Below are 27,509 nucleotides of genomic sequence, written 5' to 3' on the forward strand. Positions count from 1 at the left end.
ACACGTTTGATGTGTTGCACAAGTGATGGTCGTGACGTTAAAAACCCTTAAACCCTTTGTATTGAGTCAATTTTTGACTTTGTGAATGTCGCCCCGAGAAAATACCAATGCCCCCCGCCTGATTTCGGGGCAGAAAACGCCGTGATTCCCCAAAATGAATAAAACTCCATTGCTGAATATCCCTCTTGTAAATTCCACCTCATGATTACCCTGTCCATCATTATTCCTTGCTTTGAGCCTCCTCCTCGTCGGATGAACTCATAAATTCATCGTCCTCGTCAAAACCAAAAAAAGTTCGAGCCGGCGTCTTTGCTGGCTCATCTGCCTCGTCGGATGAAGACGACTCTTTTGAGTTTGACTTTGCGTCGTCTTCAGAATTTGATAGCGCTTCCGGTTGCTCACTTGATGCTGAGCCATGCGAGGTGCTGAGAAGGTTGTCTCTATAGCTGCCACTCTTCATCGCGGCGAGAACTGCGTCGCGTGTCTTCTCTCTGTACTCCTCCTTGTCTTCAACCCACTTTCCCTCGAGTCGGCCTTGGCCGCCATTTCTGATTTGGTGTTGTTTCTCTTCAGAAATCTGGACGATTTGTTCCCAGCGCTCCTTTCGCTTTTCTTTTTCCTGGCGATCCATATCAGGTTTGATGGCGAGGTATTCTGCAAGAGCCTTTGCTTCGTTGACAGTGCGAAGTCTGCGGCCGTCAAGGTTGCGGCTAGATCCGTGGTCTTCTTGGTTCTTCTTCTTTCGCGATGACATGCGCCCACCGGCGGCGCGTAGCTGAGAGCCGAAACCACCCTTGCCACCGCATAAGGGAACAGCCAGTCGCAAGGACAGAAACTCATCCTGGCTGCTGGACAGATATGCAGAGATGGGCGCCTGGGAGACTTCTGGTAGTTGTCTATTTGAGATGGTTGTAATGATGAGTCTGGTGTCTGTGGTTGGGAGGCGCTCATAGATTTCCTCGCGGAGTTCTGTAATTGTTGTTGAAGGTGGGACCGGAACCACCAGAGTAGATGGAAGTCCAAGACCACCAAAGGTGGTTATGAGGACGTTGAGATTTTGAGGAGCCATTGTGATTTGATGTGAGAAATCGTCTCCTGAACTGAAATTTTCTTGAGAAATGGATTTGTGATGAGGGAGAGGACGGATAGTTTGGCGTCTCTCGTTGACGCATACGACCTTCTCTTTTGTGTTGGGGTGGCCAAGGTTTAAACACCAGCCACAGCTGTAAGAATAGTATCTTATCTCACGTGACGCAGCCACAGCACACAAGCCACCCCACTCGCTAGGTTCGAATTTCTCGTAGGGTTTACGCCCACAAAAGTTATCCATTTTGAGCCCAGGCATCTTCGCACCGAAATTCTGCGCTTCTTCAACATCGACCTCACCAAGAAACCGCCACGATGTTGATTCCCAAGGCCGACCGCAAGAAGATCCACGAGGTAAATTGAACCGACAGCCTGCCAGAACCCAGCGAAACCTACGCAGGCGCTCAAAGAGATTGCATGTGTAACTGACAAAATATCCGATGACCAGTACCTCTTTCGCGAGGGTGTCCTCGTGGCCCAGAAGGACTTCAACCTTCCCAAGCACCCCGACATCGACACCAAGAACCTGTTCGTTATCAAGGCTTGCCAGTCTCTCAACTCCCGCGGCTATGTCAAGACCCAGTTCTCTTGGCAGTACTACTACTACACCTTGACCCCCGAGGGCCTCGACTACCTGCGCGAATGGCTTCACCTGCCCGCCGAGATTGTGCCCGCCACCCACATCAAGCAGCAGCGATCGCACGCTCCTCCCCGCGGCATGCTTGGTGAGGAAGAGCGCCAGCGACGACCATTCGGCCGTGGCCGTGGCGGTGACCGTGGTGACCGTGAGGGTGGATACCGACGACGTGATGCTGGTGAGGGCAAGGAGGGCGGTGCTCCTGGTGAATTCGCTCCTCAATTGTGAGTCCCTACTTGTACCCAATGGAGAACGAGTCTCCCCGCGGCGACTATGGAGATGAGGCAGTGGTCGATTTGCCATCAAAATTTGTGTACTAACGTGGAAATACTAGCCGTGGTGGTGCCGGTCGTGGCCGAGCTGCTCCCCCCTCTTAAACGAACCGAGTTTATTTAAAGTAAAATAAAAGAGGTTTTCGAGATGCGTGGCAGCACACAAAGACAAAAACGGGAATAAGGGTATCGAAAACATGTAACTCTACGAAATGGAGGACCACACAACACTTCTTACCATGAGAGTTCCCATTTTTTCGGGAGACTACCGGGCTGAGTAGGGGACACACGGTGGGAGTTTTTGGAGGGGTTAGATCCTCGGAAATTATTTGCATCAGGGTCACTTATATGCAGTCAATGAGACAAATGCTTGCGACATATATTGATGATCTATCCCTATAATGTGACTTGGTCCAACTATGTGCACAAAAGCGTAGTTGCTGCATTTCAAAGGGTAACATGACGCAATTTTGTCCTGTTGGCCCATGGGGAGTAGCGGAGGGAGAATATCGCCCGACTGCTAATAAGCAACTCTTGGTTTTGTGGAAAGCAACACGCATCCCCAGTAAGCCTACGAAACAAAAAAGGTCACATACTATACGATACGTGCAGCAATGTTCCTCTTACTGCTGTCGTGACGCCCTTGCGATGCCTCGTCCGCATAATGACCTGCTCAAACTACTCTGTACACATCGGATGTCTCTCGCCTCTCCCCCGGGCGGCATGTTCCTCAACACATTGGCTAAGAAACGACCAGACCTTTACGGCACGGCATTGGGCCAGGATAGATCTTCACCGGGAAAGCGGCAGCTCGCGAATTGCCCAACTCCGTACGGAGTACCATCTGTAGCCCGAGCAGCGGGGATATGGGATTCCTCACAAAATGTCAGTGCTGTCCACCGGGCTACAACGTCCACGACGGCCGATGGTTGGCAATGCTCCGTACACATCTAGTGGTGAGAGAAAAAAACATCCTTGTATCGTCTAGATTCTTCACGCAACACAAGACAAGCATCTCGGCGTCACATGACGCGTCAAATGGCGGTGTCTCCTGCACAACTGCAAGCCACGGCAAGCAGTGATAGGTCACCAACCTTTTCACAATGGCAGGCTGTATTGTCTGATGCCTGCGCCCATAGACTCCAAAGGACCTCCCCGGCTGCGGATGCGGGACGCTTCACCCGCGAGCAAAACAAGAACATGGCGGTGGGTGCTCAGCTGTCAATGGGAACGGGAGAAGATTGAACAAGGCGGGCGGCAAGATATTGGATGAGCGTCCGGCCCCGCCGTTGGACTTGCTGCATCACCATAATAGGTCAATGTAAGACGTCTGTGTCTGTGCCTTGAGCAGATCGCCGCGTCTACTAGGGGGGCAGGCGCCGACCGGCTGGCGTTGCGTCTGGTGTTCTCCGCCTTGTGCTGTCCGATGCATGGTGGCCCGAAATCCGGCGACGCAACCACCAGACCTCAGCTCATCCTGACGCCTCGCCCCGAGCACGGAGTTGCTCCATGCGAAACTGGGCTGACAGTAAGCGCAATGTACAATTTAATCAAAGGGCGAATTCCGCATAAAATTCAGCATTGTTGACAGACAGACAACGAGAAAGAAGGGACCCATTGCTTCGTCCCAAGTCTGCACATGCGCAGCATCAGATGTTGAGTCTCGGCAGATGGGCGAGAGGAGCTAAAGCATCGGTCGCCAGCAATCCGGCAGGGGTCACAGCCGCCCCGGCCAGGGGATAAGACCAAGAGGTGCCAGCCGGGACCGATGAGTGACATTCGAAATTCAATGGGCGAGCATGTTGCTCCGAGGAGCAGCGTGGGAGGGGAAAAGGTCGCCAAGGGTCGCTTCTGACGCCCACGCCGGTGTGTTCAATGGTCTTGCTTGTTGCTGCGGCGGAATAAAATGCTCGGAGGGCCGCCTCGTCTCAGGGCACGAATCTCCTTTTTGATTCTCAAGCTCCTGATTCCTCTTTTTGCTTGAATTTGGTCGTATTAGACAACCTATTATATATATCTCCCGTATGTTAGCTATTGTATACCTTTGGTGGAAGTGCGTGTTGTTTTTACCTTGGCTAATGATTATACCATCGTGGCAGCTTCCAAGGACTGCTGTGACTCCAAGCTCGCAGGGCGAAAACGTCGTACACGCCGACCATACAAAATCAAAATATACAGAAAAAGAAGGCATAATTCAAGATGGCAAACCTTCCCAAGGAGATGAAGGCTCTCAGGTACGTTCTTTATATATTTACCGTCGTGGGCCTGTTCTAGCCATCAGGGTGCCTTTGAGCCAGAATGCCGACGGCCCGGTCCATATGCTTTTGCTTTCCCACCCTTCCATTACAAGTACTGACCATAGCCCTGCTCAGATATGAAAAGCCTGAAGATTGGTCCATTGTCACGGTCCCGCTCCCAGAGCTGCGCGACAGCGATGTCCTCGTGCAGGTCAAGGCCTGTGGTGTCTGCGGAACTGGTCAGTCTTCCAGCCTACCCTGTGCTTCATTCTTCGGCCAACAAGCTAACAACCGGCGCAGATTTGGTGACACGCTCTTGTTCTTTGCCACTCCAGAGAGCCAGTCATATTGACTGGCGTTTGTAGCACATCCATGAGGGCGAGTTTATCGCCAAGTTCCCCCTCATTCCCGGCCACGAAACCGTTGGTGTCATCGCCGCGCTTGGCAAGGTACGCACTTGTACGGAACACGCACCCAGGCTGACCTGTGTTAACGACATGCCCAGAACGTCAAGGGATTCCAGATCGGCGACAGGGTCGCTGCCGACAACAGCGAACTCTGCAACGAGTGCTTCTACTGCCGCCGTGGCCAGCTGCTGCTCTGCGAGAATGTATAGGCAACCTTGGACCTCCCCGTCTCTTCTGTTACTGATACGCATAGTTCAACGCCCATGGCGTCACCATGAATGGCGGCTTTGCCGAATACTGCGCATATCCCGCCGCCAAGGTGTTCAAGATTCAGAACCTCAACTGGGTGGACGCCACCCTTCTCGAGCCCGCTTCCTGTGCCTGCCATGGCTTGGAGAAGATCCGTCCCAAGCTGGGTTCCCACGTTCTCATGTTTGGCGCCGGGCCTACTGGTCTCGTGAGTGCTTTGCTGGAGGGGGGGAACGACTTTTAAGGAACCGGACGGGGCTTGCTGACTTGATGTTGCAGATGCTCGCCCAGCTTCTGAGGCAGAATGGAGGCTGCCAGGTGACCATTGCTGCGCCCAAGGGCTTGAAGATGGACCTGGCCAAGAGCCTTGATGCTGCGGATACGTATATTGAGTTGTCGAGAGAGAGCCCCCAGGCCCAGTTTGACCAGCTCAAGAAGGACAACCCCTATGGCTTTGACATCGGTGCGCATCTCGGCCCGCACGTTTTGCTTTCATGGCGCTGACAGAGCTTGCAGTTGTCGAGGCTACTGGTTCCGTCAAGATTCTGGAAGACGCCATCCACTACGTTCGCCGTGGTGGCACCCTCGTCGTCTACGGGTAGGTTTGACGGCCTCGATTCACACGCCCACATTGCAAAATGCCTAATGTAATGATGATGATAGTGTCTACGCCAACGCCGACCGGGTCAGTTGGCCCCCTGCCAAGATCTTTGGTGACGAAATCACCATTATTGGGTCCTTTTCCGAGACGTACATGTTCCGTAAGTCCAGTCCCTGCCGCCGGCAGTTTGCATACGTTGCGACTAATGTATTGTGTTGCAGCCGCCACCATTGACTACCTCGACTCTGGAAAGGTCAAGACCAAGGGCATCGTCAACAAGACCTTCAAGCTGGAGGACTTTGACAAGGCTCTTCAGAGCATCAAGGACAAGACTGCCATCAAGGCTGCCATCGTATTCGAGTAGCTTTTGTTTCCTAGAGTTGCAGAGAAAGAAAACAAAGACTAGACATATACAGTAGACATTCTGATATAAATACAGTCACATGCTTACCACTTTGCAAGAAATGGAAGAAAAAAACTTCACGACGCACAGAGTGGCTTTGTACATAAATGTATGCTGCATACGGAGTGCTACTCTGTAATATCGGTGGAATAATTGCATCGTGGCTAAGCTATTGGCAAGATGTGGTTCGTACAAGGTCACATCAGGTGCCCAGCAAGACGAGGGATTATGCGAGACATGTCGAGTGATATTGTGGCATTGGCGACGTCTGTTTGGGGGAGTTGGCGAGCCGGGATGTTTCAGGTAAGGCTTTGTGTGACGGCATGCGACTAGGTTGGCTTTTTTTATGGAGACTTTTCGAGTGGGGTTTGACGTGACGGAGTGCTCAAATGCAGGATGTGATGTGATGGGATGTCCTTTTTAGTCTTGTTGGCGAGTAATTGAACCGCCGTGAAGGCTGTGACCATGTATCGCAAGTATGTACTATCGCGCGGGGGGGAGATATGGGCTGCCATGCGCCTATTAACTGCGCTTGAATACTACTACCAGCTGTAAACTGGCAGCTAATACAACGTAATGAGCAATGCATACTTGGTTGATAAGGTGAGCCGTACTGAATATGCTGCCAAGGCTGTCCACCGCTAACCGAGCTTGACGCGTGCCCCCGAATCCAGCCATCGTGGCGGTGACAAATGTGGTGTTTGGAACGGGAGCCGTCGGGGAATTGGTACGTGGAGATGGGAAAGACGAGCTGCCACACACCCACGGAGCACAGATTACCGGGTCGTGGCATTCAAGCCAAGGGGAGAAAAAAAAACTGTCGCGTGCCCGTGGATGGGATTGGCAGTTGGACATGAACAAAGTTTGCTTGTTGACCTCGATACGAGGACGAAAATGGCATCAGTGCCTGCGCTAACCGGACCAGTTGGCGTCTGGGAACATTGAAAGCTTCATGCATGTGTTTCGATGGGACAAAACTGGCTGCTGTGGGACCTCGTCGCAAGCACCCAGGGCGCCAGTTGACTGAACAGGGTGCCATCTCCAACCAGACGACTGGGCCAGTGGACCATCAATGCAGCATGTTTGTTACCCGCCCCTGCCGGCACCGCCCAAGACGTCCTTCCTGGAGCCAAGTGTCAAGTGGTGGCGGCTCAGGCTCGCCGGACGCATCGACGCCATCCTCCAGGTATATGTACCTACTACAAATAGTACCCCATGCTCTCGTCTGTCTAAATGCTGCCAAAGACGAGCCACCGTCGTTGATGCCCGCTTGGCATGCTATCCATGCGCATTTGACCCAAGACGACTGCAACAAACAAACCAACCGAATCAACTAACGCCCCGACTGAGTGTCTCACAGCGCCGAGGCCAAGATGCCACAACCAGGCCTCGTTGTTTCGCCGCGATAATCGTCGTACTTGCCTCACAGTTCGTCTAGATCCCCTTTGATGTGCAGAGCACCAGTCAAATGCAGAAGCCGCTTTCCCTATTGAACAAGGGAGCTACCTAAAAGCTCCCCGGCCCGTGTCTTTTGGGGAGGAGAAAAAAAAAACTGGGAGAGCCATGGCTTCCCCTTCTCGTAGTCGTTCTCGACCGCCTCGCCACGACCTCGTCACTCGAATTCACGCCGATGCTCTTGAGACACCCACTATACTTCTCGGATCCATCGACATCTCCAACAGCCAAGCACAAGAAGACTCGAGCTCTTCGGAATCTGATTTTCAGCGAACCAAGCCAAGCAGGTTGCCTCCCCGCCATGCACGCTCCCTGAGCAACCCGTTTCCTTCGTTTCTCGGTGCTGCAAGGAAGAGACAAGGCTCGACGAGCCAGCCGCAAGCTGATTCGGACAGGGGAGATGTTGACAACGCCATGGCTGGACCAGGCGTTGGCAATAGGCACAGGCGGGGTGGTCCTATGGGTAGCAAGGACTTTGCAACGGGAAATTGTATGACGTGCGCATCTTTGATGCGGTGGCCCAAGGAATTAAAAGTTTTCAAGTGTACTATCTGCACGACGATTAATGACTTGGCCGCTCCGGGGAGCGAGGCTCTGAAGCCTGGGATTCTCGGAAGACGGCGTGATGGGAATGCCCATTCGTCGTCTGATAACTCAACTTGTATGTGGCCCTCTCTATTATATTGCGATTAGAAGAGTCTGACAAACTTATTTTTTTTCGCCCTTTATTTAATAGGCCAACCAATTTCCTTACGACACTGTCAACGACTTGTGAGACAGTGTATTCATTCCTATATTTCTATGAAATTGGCTCCGAAACCAGCGCCGGAGCACGCAGGCTGGCGCTCTCCCACTGCATCTCAAAGCAGCATCCCAAGATCAGATGCTCACAGAAATCAGCAGGACCACTCCCATGGACGACCAAGGGGCGCCTCCTATGGAGAAGACCATGACGGCTGTAATTCCAAATATGTCTTTGAAGAGCAGCCTACCTTGCGGCCTAGTCCACTACGGCCAAATGCCGCCCTCAGGTCATATTCGTCTTCACATTCCGAACGGCCTCCTCCGCCCGGGCAGCCACCCCTGAATCCGAGTCCAATGGCACGCCGCAGGGCATCGTCGATGAACGGCCCCTGCGAACCAAAGAGGATATTTAAACCCCTTGAGGAATACATTGCGAAAGCGTTTGGTTCATTTGACTCTGTAAACTCGTCATTTTCAACAGAGAACAGGGGGCGGGAGCGCCAACAAGGCGACCAAATTCGGCGGAAACCACTGCCGTCGCGTGGAAGATCACTCTCACAATCTGCTGACGCTGTTCCTCGGGGGGAATCTCAACCAGGCATGGTCATGGATGAGCTGGACCCGAAGCTGCTCCTCCTGGGCGACTTTGCAGAGAATGGCTCCTGGTGGACGGGGGGCCGTAGACAGACAGGGCCGACGAAACAAACTTCTACCCGCCGACCTGAAAGCCCCCCCAAGAAACCAGTCACAATCAAGAGCCCGAACCTGAACTGGGATGAGCTTGACAGTTGGTATTCTTCAACCATTAATGCTGCCGAGGACTGGTTCTCTGTGTATGAAGATGTATGCAGGGAACCAACTGTCAGACCCCAAACGCAGAGAGACCTCGAGGTTCTGGAGCAAGAACTGCTACAAGGGCAAGAACATGTCCAAAGAGTGCTGCTGAAAGCGACAGAATCGCTATTGAAGAGACCCGGCCGGCCGATCACCAACGCCGGCGACCTTCGGTTTCTTCTCATCATCATGGAGAACCCTCTTTTGCACGCGGAGTTGAAAGGATTTGGTGGCATTTTACAACCAGATGGTGTGGCTCCTCCCCCTCCCCAAGTAATCCCTCCAAGACGAAACCTTCTCCCGAGTTCTGGGCTTTTATCTGGCCAACATTCAGGGATAATCAAGCGGATCATCGGTCTCATATCGAACACGCCTCCGGAATGCCACAATCAGCTCATCACGTGGTTTTGCAAGTATGACAACAGACGATTTGTTCGCACCAAGGATTTGGTATCGGGCTTTTTGAGCTACCGACTACTCCGACAGATTGACAAGAAGCAACCTACAGAAGTTGACATTACGGCTGGCTTGATACCAGAGATGCGCGCTGGCCGCTCTGGTGCTGGTTTCTACCTTCATGATGAGATCAGAAACGGAGGAACTTCTAAAAAGAGGGAGTCAGAGCACAAGATTGCGTACACCGAGGATTGGCAGATTAAGGCGGCGTCCCGCGTACTTGCCCTTCTGTTCGCAGCCAATAGTGTCCCTGGGATCAGACATGGCTATTCAACGACAGCGGTTGGGGTCAACGTTGCGGCTGGTTCAACCCGCGAATACGGGCACTCTAGTGGACAGCTGGTCCCAACCACGGACTTTTACAACTCAATGATAGATTACGCTGATTTGGTCAGCGACTTTGAGTCCTGGGAGTCGAAACGGTCCAAGTTTTCCTTCTGCCAGTATCCGTTCTTAATGAGCATTTGGGCCAAAACTCACATCCTGGAACATGATGCCAAGCGACAGATGCAGATGAAGGCACGGGATGCCTTTCTCGACAGCATAATGACCAACCGCAACGTAAAGCAATATCTTTCTCTCGATGTTCGTAGAGAGTGTCTTGTTGAGGACAGCCTTGCTGCCGTTAGCGAAGTTATTGGAAGCGGAAGTGAAGATGTCAAGAAAGGTCTCCGAATCACATTCAGGGGTGAAGAGGGTATTGACGGCGGCGGACTGCGCAAGGAATGGTTCTTGCTCCTCATCCGGGAGGTCTTCAATCCCGACCACGGTAAAGTTGCGCCGACAACGATTATATCCTGCTGCCTAGCTAATCCAATGCCTGTAGGGATGTTTCTGTACGACGAAGACTCGCAGTATTGCTACTTCAATCCCGCCACTTTTGAAACGTCGGATCAATTCTTTTTGGTTGGCGTAGTCATGGGTTTGGCAATTTATAATTCTACCATTTTGGACGTTGCTCTACCGCCATTTGCCTTCCGCAAACTGCTGGCGGCTGCGCCAGCTCACGGCCTAGGCATGTCGTCTCGCCCAAGGCCGTCGATGCAGTATACTTTGGAGGACCTGGCAGAATACAGACCGCGAGTAGCCCGTGGGCTTCGTCAGCTTCTGGACTTTGAGGGAGATGTGGAAAGCGCATTCAGCCTTGACTTTGTGATTGACACTGAGAAATACGGCACAACTGTTCAGGTGCCCCTTTGCCACGGAGGCGAGCGAAAGGCTGTTACAAATAGCAACCGACGAGAGTATGTTGACCTCTACATTCGATATGTACTAGACACGGCGGTGACGCGCCAATTCGAGCCTTTCAAAAGAGGCTTCTACACCGTCTGCGGAGGCAATGCCTTTTCCTTATTTCGACCCGAAGAAATCGAGCTCCTCATCCGAGGATCGGACGAGGCTCTTGATATTGCATCGTTGCGTGCTGTGGCCGAGTATGACAACTGGGAGAGCCGCCAGCCGGACGGGAGTAGCCCCGTAGTCGGATGGTTTTGGGAAACGTTCCAAGAAGCAACACCGGGGAACCAACGCAAGCTTCTTTTATTCATCACGGGAAGCGATCGAATCCCTGCAACGGGGGCCGCTATGCTGCCCATCAAGATTTCGTGTCTCGGCGAAGATGTCGGCCGTTATCCGATAGCGAGGACTTGCTTCAACATGATTTCACTGTGGCAGTATGGATCGAAGCAAAAGCTGGAAGGCATGTTGTGGAGAGCTGTGTTTGAAAGTGAAGGATTTGGTCTGAAGTAGGTCTACATATACAACACACGCCGATGTACGTAGTAACTCGGTGTTTGGAGGATTTCAACCGTTCTTGATGCATACAGCAAGCATATCATCTCGGCATAACACGGGGCGTCAAGGACATGTATGGATAGAGGTAAAAAGCACAAGCTTGTAGTCCAACAGGACAATGACTGGAACCATTGATACCCAGGTTGGTGCAATAGTTGAAGATGAATAAAATATACATAGATGCGTTTTCCCCCCACAGTTTGAGTAATACAGAGCCACTGATCCGGCAATATTATACATTTTCTTCTTCTCTTTGGCTTTGGAGCATTCGTCTAAGCCTCCTCCTGCTCAGCCATACCCCCTGCTGCCCTCGCCCTCTTCAGCATGTCCTCCTCCTTCTTCTTCTCCGCCCTCAGCGCCCTCACCCTCTCCCTATCGACGCCGCCCTGTGTCTTGATAGCCTCTAGACTCTGAATCTCTGCAATCTCGGCGCTCGTGGGCTGCAACGCCCTGGCGCGCGTCTCGGCCAGGAAGAACTCTAGAATATCGGAGCTGTGCCTGTTCCTCATGTCGATTGTGACGACCTTTTCGTCGGCGCCCGGCGGCTGCGCCTTGGAGAGGCCGGTCCGCGACGAGGCCGGCTGTGAGGTCTCCGCCGCAGCCGCCGCCGCCGAGGCGCGCATGTAGATTGTCATGATGGGCGGTGCGGCGTTGTCGTCGTGCCGGTTGAGGATCATGGGCACCGCCGGGTTGTGGTACTTGAGCCGCGGGAGGTACTGGCGCCAGAACTTTCTATTTTTCCCCAGTGGTATTAGTCCCTGTGGGAATTGGGTCGCTTGGCGGGGGGACGAACCTGGCTCCCATGTGGCCGTTGGACATGCTCGTCGCAAAGTCCATGTGTATCCTTGTGACTTCGGGCGGCAGGATGGCGGCGCCTGGCCCGCAGCGGAGGTTGATTAACTGTTGGATTTTGTTAGACGCTGGAAGAGGACGGGGGCGGACGGGGGCGGACGGGGGCGGCGTACCCTCTGTTTGTTGTTAGTTTTGTAGATTGATGAGGTATTTCTTTGAGGGGGCTTACCTTTCTGAGGAGGTGTAATCGCTCTCCTAGGGAGCGCATCTTGTTACCGTTTATGGGAGCTTGGTATCGGGTGAGGTGGTTCTTGGAGGTTTGAAGTCGTCAATTGGAAATTCTGGCCCACACCCTGGTTGGCGGACCGGCTTTCATCCGTGGTGTGACGGGACCCTTGTTTTGGGGCCTTTTTTTAATTTGGAGCTGCAAGCTCGCCAGCCAGGTGGAATTTGAATCTTTACGTTTTTTCGGTGTATTTATGAGGGATGCATCGCGTTTCGACGGCGCGCTTGCTCAGTAGGGCACTGGGGATAGGGGAGCGTGCGGCGAGCGTCCCCGTCTTTCTGTGCCCTGCCGTCGGTCTACGCAGCTCGCCTGCTCCCCGGGCGCCGGGGCATCTTGCGAGATCGAGCCGCCGGTTCAACAGCACGGGAGTTTCTGCGAGGGCGGTTGAGGATGGGCCGCCGGCGCGGGTAGACCAGCTGGTGAGGCAGCTTCCAGTTACGTGTAGCGGGTGCGGAGCGTTTGCGCAGACCGGTGATGCGCAGCAGCTGGGGTACTTTGACTTGCAGAGCAGGAGGGTGCGCAATTGGCTTCATCCGCGGAGGAGCGAGAGACCGGGCAGCGCCGCGGCGGCCGAGGACAAGATTGTGGATGATGTCTTGAAGGGCTTGGATGAGGAGCGACTGGAGGCTTTGGGGTTGCGCGCGGAGAGCATGATGGAGGATGCGAGCGCCAGGGATTTGGAGAGTAAGTGCCACGGCTGGGTGGGCGGTCTTGAGCTTGGGATTGACCGGTATTGGGATTTTACTGACGGGGGATTTTTTTTAAATCTAGGACTTGTCACGGAAAAGCCGCCTGTTTGCGACAGATGCCACGACTTGATGCACCACAACATGGCGACCGACACGGCAAAGCTCACCATGCACCACCCGACGGTGGAATCGCTGCGGGACACCATTGAGGAGTCGCCGTACAAGTATAACCACATCTACCATGTTATCGACGCCGCCGACTTTCCCATGTCGCTCGTCCCGCGGCTCAATGTCTTGCTGGGCGACATTCCCCTGCGGTCAAGGAATCGGCGCTCGCGGTCAAGCAAGTTCCACAATGACCGCAAGACAGAGATGAGCTTCATCATCACGAGGGGGGACCTGCTCGGCCCCACCAAGGAGATTGTGGACTCCATGATGCCGTATCTCCGTGACGTTTTGAGAGACGCCCTGGGCAGACTGGGCGGCCGCGTGCGTCTGGGGAACTTGAAGTGCGTCAGCGCCAAGAGGGGCTGGTGGACAAAGGATGTGAAGGAGGATATTTGGAACAGAGGAGGCGCCGGATGGATGGTCGGCAAGGTCAACGTCGGCAAGAGCCAGCTGTTTGAAGCCGTGTTTCCCAAGGGCAGGATGGGCGACAGCAACAAGAGAGACACCGGCCGGCCGGCACCTACGCCTGCGCAGGCTGCCGACGACGCCTACGGCCAACAGGAAGCCTGGGAGGACCTTAACGTCGGCGAGCTGCTTCCCCCGCCGCAACCCACCCGAAACTACCCTTCCATGCCGGTCGTTTCCTCGCTCCCCGGCACCACGGCGTCGCCCATCCGCGTACCGTTTGGAAATGGCAAAGGCGAACTCATCGACCTCCCGGGCCTCGCGCGAAGCGACCTTGAGCTGTTTGTCAAGGAACCCCACCGTCAGTCCCTCATCATGAAGAAACGCATCGTCCCCGAACAGGTCGCCGTCAAATACGGCAAGTCGCTGCTCCTGGGCGGCGGCCTCATCCGCATCACGCCTCGCACGCCGGACATGGTCTTCCTCATGTACAACTTTACCCCCATCGACGAGCATCTCACCATGACGGAAAAGGCAATTGGGTTCCAGGAGCAGACGCGTGAGTCTATCGGCCTCGAAAACATCACCCTTGCCGGTGTCGGGGGGAGGATGAAGCACGCAGGGACGTTTAAGCTGTGCCATGACGTTACCAAGAAGCGCGCCGGGCCGCTGACGCGCAAGAACGCCGTGGGACTCCAGGTTGACCGGTTGCCGTTTCGGGTTGTGTCGGTGGACATCCTGATCGAGGGCGTCGGGTACGTCGAGGTGGTTGCGCAGGTGAGAGCAAGGGAGTTTGAGCGGTGGGAACGCATACAGGCGGATATTGAGCGGGCCGCGGCCGTGGAGGGCGAGGACGCCGAGTATGTTGCTGCCGCGCCCGGGGAAGAGCCGTCGTCGCAGGATCCGTTTAAGGAGATGATGAGGAACAGGAGAGATGTGCTGGGCGAGGATGGACCGGCGGTCAAGGCGCGGTCAAGGTTACCCGAGCCGGATTGGCCTGCGGTGGATGTCTTCTCCCCCGAAGGCAAGTTTGTGGACTCGAGGAAGCCGATTAACGGGTGGTTGAATAACAAGCCGAGGGTTCTGGCGGAGCATAAGAAGATGCGGCCGAGGAGGAGCATGAGGGGGGCCAAGAAGAGGGCCAAGATGGAGAGGCGCAAGGGCGAGTGAGGTGTTTGGTTTGGATGTGTATGTATGATGGTTGAGCTGTACAGTATGTATAATACCACTCTATGATGCATGTGCTATTTGTATTTGGGCTCGCAGATGGCGCGTGTAATGGCTCTTGTGAGTTATTGTGAACCCGACTTATAACTACATGCCCACAGCTCCCGCATTGTTGATGTAGATTGTGCACCAGTGTAGATACCTCGGTAGGTAGTCTGCGTTTGGTGACATGACGAAACGGGATCGACAGAGACGAGTGGCGTGCGTGGAACGTGCAAATGGTGGGGGCGGATCATCCCACCCCAACCTAAAAGAGCAGCCATTGATTGCAACTCCCGGATTTTCGACATTCTCCTCACTGCAATCCCAAGAAACGTCATCCGCCTCGTGTAGAAACCAGCTTCACCGCGCACACCTGCCTCACCCTAGACAATTTCCAGAATAGAGTGTATCTAGACTCACCGCATTAGAGACGCCACCCCCCCTAACAGCGGACGTAGCCCCGACGCTGCCGACCCTCTGCACGCGACGACGACCATGACAGATAGACAACGCCAACAAGCCGCCCCGGCGCCCTCAACGTCCCAGACACAAACACAGACCGGACCGCAGACAGAAACACAGCGCATCTTGCGTCTACGCGGCGGCCACAACGCAAGTGGGCGATCAGTACAGTGGGCGGAGGATGTAGTAGACAACGAAGGCTTGGGCAGGAAGAGCTCCAAGGGTAAGTATTCTCGACCCGGGAATGGTTGCGCTTTGCGCCATCTTTTTTCTCATTTGAGAGGGCGTCTGGCGTACTGACCGTTGCTTCTAGTTTGCTGCATATACCACAAACCAAAAGGCGTAGACGAGTCCAGCGACGAGTCGTCCTCGTCGTCGGATTCCGACACCGACTCGGAGCCGGAGAGCGCGAGGGGAGACGGCAAGAAGGCGCCCGCGTGTGGTGGCCATTCGCATGGCCGTGCGAGGAGGCCCAAGGACGGGCGTAGGCAGAAGAGGCCGCCGAGCCCGAATGCGTATGAAAAGGTGCCGAAACAGAAGCCCAAGGAGGAGTCCAAGTAAGGCCTGCGGTGACGATTAAGGAATTGGCATTGTTATTACTGTTTGTGCTCTTATGGCTGCATGTTTTGGTTTGCGTTACGCTTCGTTGCGCAAGGGGCCTTGGAGCGCATGGGGTTTCTGCGGCGTATACAACATGGGTAGGGATTATGAATATAATTGGCGCTGAAATGATGCTGGGGAAATGAACTTGGTCTTTTGCGAGGCTGTTTGCCAACGGGTGATGGTGGGGATTGGGTAGATGGGTGTTGCTGGTAGTGAGGCGCTGAGCCATCAGTTCATGTTGTTGTTTTGATGTTCGAATGTGTTTAGTGTTTGGACGCCGAGCTGCCATCTTGAATCTTTAACGCATCGATGCGCCTGGAACCTCTCATGCGACTTGCTATTTCACAGCTTCTCTGGCTCAGACCGGTACTTTGTCTTCCTGACTCTGGCCTGTTCCGCGCGGAGCAATATCGACAGCCGGCTCCTGTTGCTGATGTTACGAGTAGGGATGCGATCTTGGTCAGGGGTACACGGACACATGGCTTGATGAAGACGCGGGGTGATGAGGGCTTAATGTTACATTGTAGAGTGAGAGGGGAAAAGTACTCGACCAGACTGATGCCTGGCTATCTGGCACCATTATACTACGTTGTAGAATAAGTATATTAGTATACATGGTAACTAAACCATTGATCGGGTATTTTTCTTTGAAACCGTGACACCAGCTGTCTACCATCAATTACACATCCTAATTGTACATTCACTTGTGCCTCCTTCAGCATCTGTAGCATCCAGAACTCGGCAGGAAAGGGGGTCTTGGAAATCCTCCATCAGCCAAACGGGCCATGTAGATGCTCGGTGCTCACCACCAGGCAACAGGTCCTTCACCTCGATGGCCTTACGTCTTCTGACTCTCAACAACAAAATACTTGCCCGCCTTCCTGCCCGCCGTCCCTATAACATCCCACTTCTCGCTGCTCTCATCTTCAATCCTTGTCCGCACCCTCCTCGGACGCTGGTAATGCCCTACGTGCTCTTCTGCATCCAAAAGCCCCTGCATATCTGCAAGAGTGATTGTGTTCTCACGCCTGGCCTCTTCCGTCTCGTCTTGAATCGCACGCAGTGGTTCGACGCCAGTTGTATCGACGCGCTGGACGGCGCGGACAAAGTGGAGTTGGTCTTGGAGGGTGGATATCATGGTGTTTTCTTCCGAGGGCGTCTGGGGTAGGGGCAGCGCAGCGAGGCGCAGGAGGTGGTGTAGCTGTGAGCTTGTTATCTTCTCCGTTGCCGCCGGTGCTGCTGCTGTTGTTGTCGGTGGTGGGTGGCGGAGAGATCTCACGGACCAGGTTGGCTTGGAGAGCATCTCGGCGGGTGACGGTTTGCAGGATGTCGACAGGAAGTGCTGCCAGGGACGCAGGGCGCGGCGCAGGAGGCAGCGGCAGCTTGTGCAGAGCGGCATTGTTGGCCGTGTGCTGTTGGGGCACCGAGATTTTTTCCCTCTTTGTCTTTGTCTGTGAGGTGGTAAAGACGGACACACTGGATGCATCAAAGTCGAGCTTGGAGTCGCAAGAGCTCCATGAGCTCCACCTGCGACCGGGGAGGGGCCTCTACCGTGACGCTTTGTGGTGGCGTTTCACCAATCCGCAGCTGAGGGGTGTCGTCAGTCAGTGTGTGTCTCATGGCTCCGTCTTCCATTGCCAACCACCACCTTGTCCAACTTACAACCTACAACCTTGACATCGAATCATCACTACCTCACCATCGCAGCTATACGGGTCATCAACAAATAGCTTCTCGTTACTATTTAGCATTGAAAAGGCACGATCCGCAGCCATGCCTCGAGATCCTCACACTCTGCTCAAACAGGTGCGGCCAACCCTGCTCCCCTTCCGCTGCCGGGATTCCCAACTGATGCCTTTGTTTGGCGATGCAGGCGGAGAAGAAACTGTCCGGTGGCGACGGCTTCTGGGGCTTCTTGAGCGACAAAAGTGGAAACGACAGTGATGGAGCGGATTTACTTGAAAAGGCAGCTAATGCTTTCCTGGCAGAGAACTCATGTACGGGCCCCCTCTGTCCACAGCAAGCATGCAAGGACGCCATCTACCAGAATCAGGAACTGATCTGACGATTGACTAGTTGTCGAGGCAGGAAAGGCCTTTGAAAAGCTCGCCGCAGTCTATAGAGACAAGTTAGAATTGGATTCGTCAGCTGCCGGTGCCGCTGGGAGTGCCATTGAGGCCTACGTGAAGGCTGGTGACGCCCCCGCCGCCGCGCGATGCTTCGAGCTCCTCAGATCCCCAGCCTTGAAGAAGGGTCAATCGAATCGAGTCGACAGATATGGGCGGCTCCTGGCCGGCCTGTACGAGAAGACGCTGGGAGACATGAAGTCGGCATCGTTGTGTTATGATGCGATTGCGGAGGAGTACGAATCAAACCATAATCCACAGTACGTATATTCCCTTCTCTTATGGCCCCCCCATAACAAGTCAATTTGCTGATAATTCTCGTCTCAGTAATGCCAGGAAGAACAGGATCCAGGCGGCGGCGACTCGCGCCATCTACTTTGCCCAACTAGTCACAGCCGGCACTAATCCACACGAGAGCGCCAAGGACCTCAAATATGTCGAGAGAAACTTTATGAAATTGGCGCAGGATTCTTACAACACGAACGAAATGCTGTTCAGACTGGGGGTTGTTTACCTCATCACGGGAGATTCGAACGACTATGATAAGGCTGCAGCTCCTGCCGCACCCGCTGCTGCGTCCGTTGCTGCTCAAGCCACCGCCGCTGGATCTGCAGCCGGTCCGCTCGCCGAGGAAGCCAATGCTGCACTCGATGCTCAAACCCGACTCGACTATGGTTTTACAAGGTCGAGGGAAGGTGCACTAGTGCGTGATCTAGCCGCGGCGCTGAAAGCGGACAACTTGCCACAGTTTGTGAAATTCGTCATGCAATATCCCGGGACAAACGAAGAGTCCAAGGCTTGGAATGAGACCATGTTGATGCTAGCAGGGGGTTACAAATGGAAGGGCAATGCCGTCAAGGCAGAAATAGAGAGACAAAAACGACAGCCTTTTGAAGATTCGCAGAACGAGGGTCAGCAGCAGTCTTTGGGAAGCCAACCGCCGCCTCAGCAGTATTCGCAGCCTCAATATCAGTCACGAGAGCACGCCCAATATCCGCCAGAAAAGCAGGGCGCAAACGATCTGGAACCAGACGTTCCGGATGCAAACGAATGGGCCTAAGGCTCAGAGGAACAGCATCACACGTGGGGAAGGTGAGGAGGTTTCAGCAAGGGCCTGAGCTGGGCATCGTACGGGCCGCCGCTTGCGCGGAGAATTATGCCGTGCTGGCCTACCATATGAATCTATGCCTTGACAAGGCAAGACGAAGTTGTTGCGTGGGAACTAGAGGATCGGGCGAGAACTGGAGCTGGAACTAGTTTGTCTAATATAAAGCTGTCTTGTGAGGCTCAGTGCCGTGTAAGCAACTCTATTGTCGTAGAGGCTAGAAAATAATCACAAGTGCAAGCTCTTTTTTCACAACTGCCAGCCACATCTGTGGCTATAATCTATGTCCCGCTGCCAATAGCCCAGCTCCGTTGGAACGTCTAAAAGATGTGCAACTTCGATTTCAGAGTGCGCTTGCTCTACCACACTGTCTGCTCTCATGATTCGCAGGGAATGGGAATCGGAGCGATAGATAGATAGTAGGAGGCAAAAAGTATGTAATGGCATCGGGGACCTAGCTATCGTGCTTTGTACGACTATTGCTCAAGTTGTTCATCTATGCTGCTGTACACTGTAAGATCTCTCGTGGATCCTAGCTGCCATGTTTCGCTTCAGAGTCGATAACTTCAGGTAGCAAAATAATATCACGGGTGCAAATTACTACACAAGGAAACTTATCAAGATCCCTAATCTAGAGTACCAGACCCTTTCCGTTACTCAACATTGAATTCCAACCCCGGCCGTAAGTTGCCCCACTTCAACCCTCACCCCAGAGCTGCCAACATCCCAGCATTTTCAACGTCACCTCTTCACGCCTCAACCTTTACTCATCCGCACCGGCCAACAACCGCATCATGACGGGAACAGCAGAAGCAGCGTCAAGCTCCAACGATGCCGCTGCGGCCGCCCAGCGCGCGTCCGAGCAAGCCAGACTCCGCCGGGAGCGCCGAGAGGCCAAAATCAAGGCCGGCGGTGCAGCTAGACTAAGCAAGATCAATGGCATGGCCGGCCGCGTTGTTCACGGTACGTGACTCTCGATTCTGCTCATCGCAGTCCCTTGCCATCTTGCGCTTCAGCTAAACTGGCAGCAGATGACGACCAAGCTACACCCGCCGCGGCAGACAAACCCACCACGCCATCGAAACCTCAAACCCACGGTGACCCCGACGAAGTCGACATCTCGCAACACTTTTACACACCGCAAACCACAGCCCGCCCTGCACCCGCATCCTCCTCCCCCGGCCCCGAAGCAGCCATCTCTGAGGCCCAACTCCGCCAAATGATGCTCGGCTTCGACCGGCCTTCCAACCCCAACACCCCCGGGTCCTCGACGCCCAGCAGCATGCCCAACATGGACGACGACCCCCTCATGAAGATGATGACCCAAATGATGGGCCAAGCCGGCGCCTCGCCCTTCCCCGGAATGCCCCCCATGCCGGGACAGCAAGCACCACAAGCAGCCGCCGCCGCCTCCGCGCCGTCCGCCTACCACACAACCTGGCGGGTCATCCACGCCCTCATCGCCCTCAGCCTGGGCCTCTACCTCACTCTTTTCACCACCTTTGCCGGCACCAAGACGGAGCGCGACGCCGCGGCCCTGGCGCACGTGCAGCACACGCCTGCCGATGATGACAACGAGCACCACAAGCGCACCTTCTTCTGGATATTTGCCACCTCCGAGGCCGTCTTGCTCACGACACGGGTGTTCCTGGACAGGGGCCGCGCACCGCCGCCGGGCATCCTGTGGACGATAGTGGGGTACCTCCCGGAGCCGATCCGGGGCTACGTGAGCGTCTGCTTGAAGTATGGCCAGATTTTCACCACTGTGAGGACAGATATATTGACCTGCATGTTTGTTTTGGGCGCGTGCTCTTGGCTGAGGGCATGATGTGATGGATTCAATTTGTAAATAAGAGACTGGCTTTTGGAACATGGAGACTGTATGACTACACTGTGCAGATACATGACCAGGTGAATGCATGGACTACGCCATCAGTGGTGCTCTTCAAATGTGACGTACGTTGCCGAGAGTGCTGTGCTGGGCTCGTGGTACCAAGGCCGTCATGGCTCGCATTCGCAAGGGCCCAGGAAATCCAAGTTGAAGTGGACGCCATACCAGGCAAGATTGGTACAAAAAGAAAAACCCAGCAGCCCAGTCTTTGTTCAATGGCGTCGCTGAAACACTGCTTACTTGGTGAAACATGCCGGACTATAGTCTATAGACGAGGGAAAGAGGGGTGTCTGCAATAATAATCTGCATCCAAGGGCTTTTTATTGAATGTATACATTCTTATCCTACCGTCCGAGTCAACAGTCTGTCTTATCAACCTCGGACAATACTTGAAATCATAATTTTCCTTCATTGATCGCTTAGTGCATATTTAGTGACAATTCTCTTTTTTCCCTCCTCTTGCCTGACCGATTAAAAAAAACATTCAACCCCGCCGGCTCGTGCAAGAGCAAATTTCAATCATTCAACGCCATGTGGTATCAATGCGGGAGCTCTAGTTCTGGCATCCCCCCCCCCCCCTTTCCCAAAATTCCTTTCCGTAGGCCGTAGCAAACATGTCCGTGTCAAAGGAAAACAAAGAACCAACCCAGAAAGCATTGTTATCGTTGCTCAAGGGCAGAGACTTGCATGGCGAGGGCCTTGTTTCCTAGGAGCAGCTCGTCTAACCACTCGGCAGCCATGGCTAGAGTTGTGCTCTTGCTGAAGCCGCCCCCCTTTAGCCCGGGCACCAGTTCGCCCAGGTCGTCGAAACCTTCCTTGATCAGCGTTCGTCGTTTTTGTTCACTGCGGATGTGGTTCTCGCGCTTCTGCTCCTCGGAGAGGTTTTCACGAGCGGGCTTCGCTCCGTTGACGCCCGACTTGCGGCGTCTGCTGCCGGCAGTGGTGTCTGAGGGGGGTTCTGATCCGCTTGCTGACCGCTCAGACTTGGTCTTTCGCTTTCGGCCTGACTTTGAGGAGGTGGCGTCGTCGTCGTCGTCGTCACCATCCTCATCGACAGCGGTGCCCCGGACGTTTTTGCTCTTCCGCCTCTTCCTTGGCGGTGCGTTGGGGTCTTCCTCTCTCTTGATGTAGGCAGGTCCGTCGCCGTTGCTGCTTATGGCCTGGCCATTAGCGGGACTGGCGGGGCGGGTGTTAGCCGCGCTCTGATTGACTTCCAAGCACTCGAGGCACTTCATCTGGGTTTGATGCATGGACTCCACGGACTCCTTCCTCGGCTCTGGTACGTACCCCTGGGCATCGGAGAAGCTTGCGTCTGAACCCCATTGGAAGTCACCCAAGACGGGTTTCGAGGCGGGTGTCTTTTCCCTTGACCCCCACATCCAGCGAGTGAATGTGTGATCAAGTTCGTTTCCCTGGCTGCTCCTCCTGGATACTCTCCGGTTTTCTTCCTTGAACTCCTCCATCGGCTGGTGTCTGAGGTGGCCAACTGGGTATACCACGGGCCGGTTGGCGGTACTGCCGGAATTGCTACTGTTGCCGGGGCTGCTGATGCTCTTGGGTGTACCAGCGCGGTTGCCATTCTGAAGCAGGGTCGCGGCGGCGTTCAGGACGTCGTCCGAGTGCTGGTGAGAAAAGTTTTGTGTGTGTGAGGGAGCAGGAGGGGGAGGGGGAGGCATCATGCTCGAGTCGGCCGACAGCATTCGCGACAGGTCGTTCTGGTGGTCACTAGAGAAACCAAAATCGGCCGGGGTCTCCTGAGGACCGAGCGAGGTGGAAGAGCCCATAAACTGAGGGGGAAGATCTAGCCAGGCATCGCTAAAGTTGAGGCCCTCGCCAAACGAAGGCATATTGTATTGATTTGACGTCATGTCCTCGAAAAAGGAGCTGAGGAACTTGCTATCCGTCTCTGTTAGGAGCGGCGCTCCGGGAGCCGGATCTGGGGCGGCATCGAAGATGTCTGGCTGCGTCGAGTCTACCGAGTCTATTGCGTCACACAGGAGAGGGTCAGCATGAGCTCCAGTGTACGTTTTTGCAAGAGGGTAGCAGAAGGGCGGACGAGCAGAGAAACCAAGGCACACTGGGAGAAAGGGACGGGCAGCATGTGTAGCAAGATGTGTGTACATACACCCAAACATGAGCAAGGGATCGGATTCAGGCTGCGTTGAACCCATCCTGGGAGCGTGCTGCACGGCGAGCATGAGGAGCGTCGGTTCTCGTGGTCGGGTTGCGACGTGCTAAAATTTGTCGGAAACGGCGCCGTGCACTGCCAACGGACGTGATGTTGGTGTTGGTGCTGGTACGAGTTGAGGTGGTCGAGCTAGACAGGTAGGCGAAATAGGGAGGAGAAATAAGGTAGGCGAGAAGCATGTGCAAGGTGGGAGTTTTGAATGCTTAGCACATGATGATGAGACCCGGGGAAATCTGGGGTAGTGGGCAGGGTGAAGACGGGAAACCGTGGGACAGATTTTGGAGTTACGAGATGGCAGATGAGCGGGATGGACGGCGGATGACGGGCGATGGCGGAGGCTGAAGGATGCCGGCAGGGTTCTTGGCTGTCGCTGTCGCCTGAGCTGTTGGAGTCTTGAGTCTTGCAGTTGGAGTCGGGGTGTCGGCCTGGCCCAAGAACTTTTAGTACGTACTCCGTGCTCCGTGAGGCGGAGCCTCTTTTGGCCAGACCCTTTTTTTCATTGACCTCAAGCTCAAGTGCTGTCTCTGTCTCCTCTCCAGCGCCCCCCGCTCGTCCCCTCCTTGGGTGCACTAAGGTGGTGGTGGTGCCTTGATTCTGTGGCTCGCGAGTGGTCGGGCGGTCGAGGGGTGCGGCTGTGGCCACCAGCTTTCCCTCACTCACTCACATTGTCACACGCAGGAATGTCGAGCACAACGCCAACGCTCAACTACTATTGTGGTCTCCTTACAGATGTTACAGATGACGATGCTCCGTGCTTAACGCTCCGTGCTCGATGCTCCACACTCCACGGCTCCCAAGCTCTGAGCTCCACGCGATGCCGCCGCCGCCTTGACGACTGTTACAGGCCCTCGAGCTGCAGCCCTGACAAAAAAAAGGCACTCCCAGACCTGCGGACGGACTGCCATTGTCCAGGCGGCCGGGGAAGCCATTTGGGCGGATACCCTCCCCAGTCCAGGCCACAGAATTAGCCCTCACAGTTCAGTTTAGCCCACACACGGAAATGTGGGAGGGGAGGGACCGTGATCTACGTATGGGCTCTGTGTGTGCATCTTATCCCATGGATGAGAGCGGGGCATTCGATGCTGGCTAGGCATGTTGGGTGACAAGGTAGTACACTGCTGGAGCTGCACTTTAACCTTTGTGCCGGACAGATGGAACTTGAGATTTGGGCCATCATCATTCCTGCGTCCAGGACAGTGTTCTCGAAACAAAACCATTAGCTTGACCAGTCGACTGTCCACGACGGACGGATCTGGCAACCACATGCGTGCATGGCTCAATCGCCGGGGACAAACCTACCAACAACTATGAAGCCCTATAACATGCGTATAATATTGCAAATCCCAGCCTGCCCGCCATCAGTCTGCCCATCTGCAAGTCTCGGACCGACGGCTGCCGTGTTGTTCCCAAAACGTCAATATAAAATTTTATTTGGGCCAACGCCCTTCACATCCGGGCCAATGTTGTTGTGTGGGGACTAGACTTCTCTCCCGTGCATCTGTTCTGCTAATCCCATCCTGAAGCAGTTACAGAGTACGATATTTATCTGCTCCTGTCTCTAGAGTGCAGCCAAGCAGTGGCAAGCCATGTTATTCATCTGCTCTTTTCTTTGGAGTGCAGCAACACTCTTTGATACACCATTCTGCTTGAACCAAGTACACACCGCGACACCCACTTTGATGGCCTGGAAGCCAGCTCTCTTGCCGTACCACATTTGCTTGCTCGCCGCCATCGGGTAGCAGCACCAGACATTGATCATCAAGCCCTCATCCGGTATTTGCTCCGCAACACTGATGGATGTTCCTCTAGCCGTGTCCGAGAGGGTCTCAGGATTCGGCCGTCAAACTTACCCAACCCCTGCAAACAAGCGACGTCGACCAGACATCATACATTGTACATATATGTACTACTCACTACGGATACGGCGGAGGATTTACGGAGCTACTCCCTATTATAACGTTACCAAATGCGCCCCGTCAGCTTGTCTGTGTTGCCTCGACCGCCAGCCATGAACCGCTTTCCCCGACGAGGACAAATGCTGGCCGGCTGGATACGACAATTGTCTCTTAATGACAGTCATCGACTTTTAGAGGCGTATGATTCGTAGTAGATGTCAATTCCGCCCCACGAAGCACTCGACTCCCCACGTGAGATGGGGCCAGCGTACATAAATCTCGCTCCGGAGGACAAGGGACGCCAGGTCACTATTCTTGGTCCGCCACAATCACATGTCATCGGGTCTCGCTCTCCTTTCTGCCTCGAGACCTTTCTCCAGAATGCCTTTGGTCGATTGCACCATGCCATTGTGATGGCGATGACTCCGATCAATCCCGGGCTTATTGCGCCTCGTAGCAGGGTCCGGAGTCCTCCGTCGGCTGATGTCAAGCATGGGATTGGCGCGGCGACTATTTACAGTAGGTCATCCGTCCTTTTGTTTCACAAAAATGTTCGTACCATTGCGTAGTCCTCAAGAAGTTGTTTGTGGCACTATCAGTTCCCCTAGGCAGTTTGGCTTGCTCGGGATAGAGTCGGATCCGGCGTAAGCTAGGCCGGTCCACACCATTACCTTGCCTGTAAATCATGATGAATTTCTTAGTAGCTGGCATGGCTTTTCGTCACTTTCCTGCTATTCGTGAAAGCTAGGAGAAACAGGCGGGCGACTTTATATCTCATTGTTGGCTTGCATGACACGGTCATTAGATGTATTCTATATCGGGTCTCGCTCCTGGAAGACGGGCGTGCCGCCACGTCCACAGATCCAACTGCGAATAGCAAATATCTGCCAATATTGTGTGTTGTTTTCGGACAAGCCCCGTAGACCCTTGACAAAGCCCCAGTTGAAACCAACTGACTGCATAGACCAGAGCACATGACCTGAAATACAATGTTGCATTGTATGTATGTACAGGTATTCAAGGTCATTCTTGGCGGGATCTGGAACAGCCCTGTAGTAATGAATCACGAGCAAACGCCAACGTGAGGGGTGTCCCCATATCCTCCTGCGAGAGGACGCTTGCGAACATTCGATGCGCTTTCCATCACCGGTGGCTTGCAATAATGTGGCTTTGTAGCTTATTTCAGGACATTAGATAGTAATTCACCTGAACCCCTTTCTGGTGCATGGGTGAAATTGATGGCGTCACCACATTTGTGCAACAGTTGACGAGGACAGAGTGGCTCTGTAGATCTTGGCAAGCTTCGAATGTTCACTGTTGGTTATTGACTCGGTCTTGGGGGTGCGGCTGCACGCTGGCTCCATGCACCCCTGCACACTCTGATGAAGACAGTTCGGAGGGCTTGCCATATTGGATTAATGACGATGGTGGTTTCGGGACATTTGCCTGGCCTGTATAACGTCTGGTGTCTTTCCGAGAGACTGATACTAAAGTTCAACGCCAATTTCTTGTTTGATTCTCCTACGGTTCCAAAGTCAATGAGACACATGACGTTTTGAAGGCTTTGTTAGAGTGCCTTGGCCTCTGCCAGGGCGGATATCACGGACGCCATTATGTGCCGAAAAGATGTCCATGCCGATGTGCAGCTCGCATACGGAAATCTCCGGCCAAAGCGCTGTAGTTGCAATATTGATGGGTGCCAAGTGATGCTTGGCCTAAAGGAAGCCAGCAGCGGATTGACAACAGTGGACGGGGTTCCACCGCCTGCGGTTGGTGAGTAGCCGTGTATTCCATATGTACCTCTGCTTGGTGTTTTTTTTTAGATCCGTTTTTATGCCAAGATGGACCGTTCCAATTTAAAATTTTGAGTTGAAGCGTGAGGTCGTGCATGGAGACGGTGCACCAGAAGCAGAGACTGGGATCATGCTGCCGGTTGGGACCATGTTCCAGCACAGTCATAGGCAGGCCACAGCTGCCCACAATGCTGGAGATGGCAACCGTGCTGGGAAGGTCGCCCGATTGCCCCTGTAGACTGTTGTACTTCGGCATCGCCATGTTGTGAAGACTCATGCATATGTAGTACGTATTGGAATACATACATACATACATACAGACTGTCGATGAAGGATACAACGCCGAATGCTGAAACGCCGAGCAGAATCGACATGTCCCCCCTCCCCCCATGGAGTACGTACTGCCCCTACCCCACGCTTCCCTTCACCAGGAAAGAGCAACCAGGGAGCAACAGCATTTCATGCTAGCCGAGGCTTGTGACAGCTCCTGAGCTGGCCAGGAAGGATGTATTTTTCTGAAGCCAAGGGAGGAACTCTCCAGCGCGAACTTTGGGGCGTTTCGAACATCAATGTTGAAATAACCGCATCATTCGGTCCACGCGGCCACGCGCTCCATCGCAACCGTCTCCGTTCCCAACGTCCGGGCCGGTTACGTCGTACTCGTGCGCAGCATTGATGTTGTGCGACCGAACACGCTTCCGCGGCTCTCGCTACAACGACGG

The 27,509-nt window shown here is 54.1% G+C and overlaps 10 protein-coding genes across 10 annotated transcripts; 6 read left to right on the forward strand and 4 right to left on the reverse strand.

Annotated features, from left to right (window-relative positions):
• Positions 1 to 220: 220 nt before the first annotated feature.
• On the reverse strand, positions 221 to 1,069 carry sde2 (Telomere maintenance protein SDE2; the record flags this gene model as incomplete). The annotated part of the gene is made up of 1 exon (XM_014689624.1): positions 221 to 1,069. The coding sequence occupies one exon, from the start codon at positions 1,067 to 1,069 to the stop codon at positions 221 to 223; it is 849 nt and encodes a 282-aa protein (XP_014545110.1).
• A 332-nt stretch (positions 1,070 to 1,401) lies between these two features.
• Positions 1,402 to 1,951, forward strand: RPS10A (40S ribosomal protein eS10; the record flags this gene model as incomplete). The annotated part of the gene is made up of 2 exons (XM_014689625.2): positions 1,402 to 1,440; positions 1,535 to 1,951. 2 exons carry the CDS (start codon positions 1,402 to 1,404, stop codon positions 1,949 to 1,951), a joined length of 456 nt encoding a protein of 151 aa, XP_014545111.2.
• A 2,243-nt stretch (positions 1,952 to 4,194) lies between these two features.
• On the forward strand, positions 4,195 to 5,853 carry ARD1 (D-arabinitol dehydrogenase 1; the record flags this gene model as incomplete). Its single annotated transcript, XM_066130479.1, has 9 exons — positions 4,195 to 4,229; positions 4,368 to 4,458; positions 4,598 to 4,681; positions 4,738 to 4,842; positions 4,893 to 5,096; positions 5,168 to 5,351; positions 5,405 to 5,486; positions 5,552 to 5,649; positions 5,711 to 5,853. The coding sequence occupies 9 exons, from the start codon at positions 4,195 to 4,197 to the stop codon at positions 5,851 to 5,853; spliced, it is 1,026 nt and encodes a 341-aa protein (XP_065986483.1).
• A 1,602-nt stretch (positions 5,854 to 7,455) lies between these two features.
• On the forward strand, positions 7,456 to 11,130 carry G6M90_00g050060 (uncharacterized protein; the record flags this gene model as incomplete). The annotated part of the gene is made up of 3 exons (XM_014689627.1): positions 7,456 to 8,008; positions 8,084 to 10,150; positions 10,208 to 11,130. The coding sequence occupies 3 exons, from the start codon at positions 7,456 to 7,458 to the stop codon at positions 11,128 to 11,130; spliced, it is 3,543 nt and encodes a 1,180-aa protein (XP_014545113.1).
• A 317-nt stretch (positions 11,131 to 11,447) lies between these two features.
• G6M90_00g050070 (uncharacterized protein) lies at positions 11,448 to 12,235 on the reverse strand (the record flags this gene model as incomplete). Its single annotated transcript, XM_066130480.1, has 3 exons — positions 11,448 to 11,907; positions 11,969 to 12,141; positions 12,197 to 12,235. 3 exons carry the CDS (start codon positions 12,233 to 12,235, stop codon positions 11,448 to 11,450), a joined length of 672 nt encoding a protein of 223 aa, XP_065986507.1.
• Positions 12,236 to 12,453: 218 nt separating this feature from the next.
• YPI1 (Type 1 phosphatases regulator YPI1) lies at positions 12,454 to 15,747 on the forward strand (the record flags this gene model as incomplete). The annotated part of the gene is made up of 4 exons (XM_014689629.2): positions 12,454 to 12,937; positions 13,025 to 14,681; positions 15,183 to 15,409; positions 15,500 to 15,747. 4 exons carry the CDS (start codon positions 12,454 to 12,456, stop codon positions 15,745 to 15,747), a joined length of 2,616 nt encoding a protein of 871 aa, XP_014545115.2.
• An 880-nt stretch (positions 15,748 to 16,627) lies between these two features.
• G6M90_00g050090 (uncharacterized protein) lies at positions 16,628 to 17,188 on the reverse strand (the record flags this gene model as incomplete). Its single annotated transcript, XM_014689631.1, has 1 exon — positions 16,628 to 17,188. One exon carries the CDS (start codon positions 17,186 to 17,188, stop codon positions 16,628 to 16,630), a length of 561 nt encoding a protein of 186 aa, XP_014545117.1.
• Positions 17,189 to 17,562: 374 nt separating this feature from the next.
• Positions 17,563 to 18,975, forward strand: G6M90_00g050100 (uncharacterized protein; the record flags this gene model as incomplete). The annotated part of the gene is made up of 4 exons (XM_014689632.1): positions 17,563 to 17,595; positions 17,663 to 17,786; positions 17,866 to 18,175; positions 18,243 to 18,975. 4 exons carry the CDS (start codon positions 17,563 to 17,565, stop codon positions 18,973 to 18,975), a joined length of 1,200 nt encoding a protein of 399 aa, XP_014545118.1.
• An 839-nt stretch (positions 18,976 to 19,814) lies between these two features.
• Positions 19,815 to 20,848, forward strand: G6M90_00g050110 (uncharacterized protein; the record flags this gene model as incomplete). The annotated part of the gene is made up of 2 exons (XM_014689633.1): positions 19,815 to 19,983; positions 20,052 to 20,848. 2 exons carry the CDS (start codon positions 19,815 to 19,817, stop codon positions 20,846 to 20,848), a joined length of 966 nt encoding a protein of 321 aa, XP_014545119.1.
• Positions 20,849 to 21,570: 722 nt separating this feature from the next.
• On the reverse strand, positions 21,571 to 23,109 carry G6M90_00g050120 (uncharacterized protein; the record flags this gene model as incomplete). The annotated part of the gene is made up of 3 exons (XM_066130481.1): positions 21,571 to 22,087; positions 22,199 to 22,892; positions 23,037 to 23,109. 3 exons carry the CDS (start codon positions 23,107 to 23,109, stop codon positions 21,571 to 21,573), a joined length of 1,284 nt encoding a protein of 427 aa, XP_065986368.1.
• Positions 23,110 to 27,509: the final 4,400 nt, after the last annotated feature.

The sequence above is a fragment of the Metarhizium brunneum genome, chromosome 2, assembly GCF_013426205.1.
Source record: "Metarhizium brunneum chromosome 2, complete sequence".
NCBI classification, from domain to species: Eukaryota; Fungi; Ascomycota; class Sordariomycetes; order Hypocreales; family Clavicipitaceae; genus Metarhizium; species Metarhizium brunneum.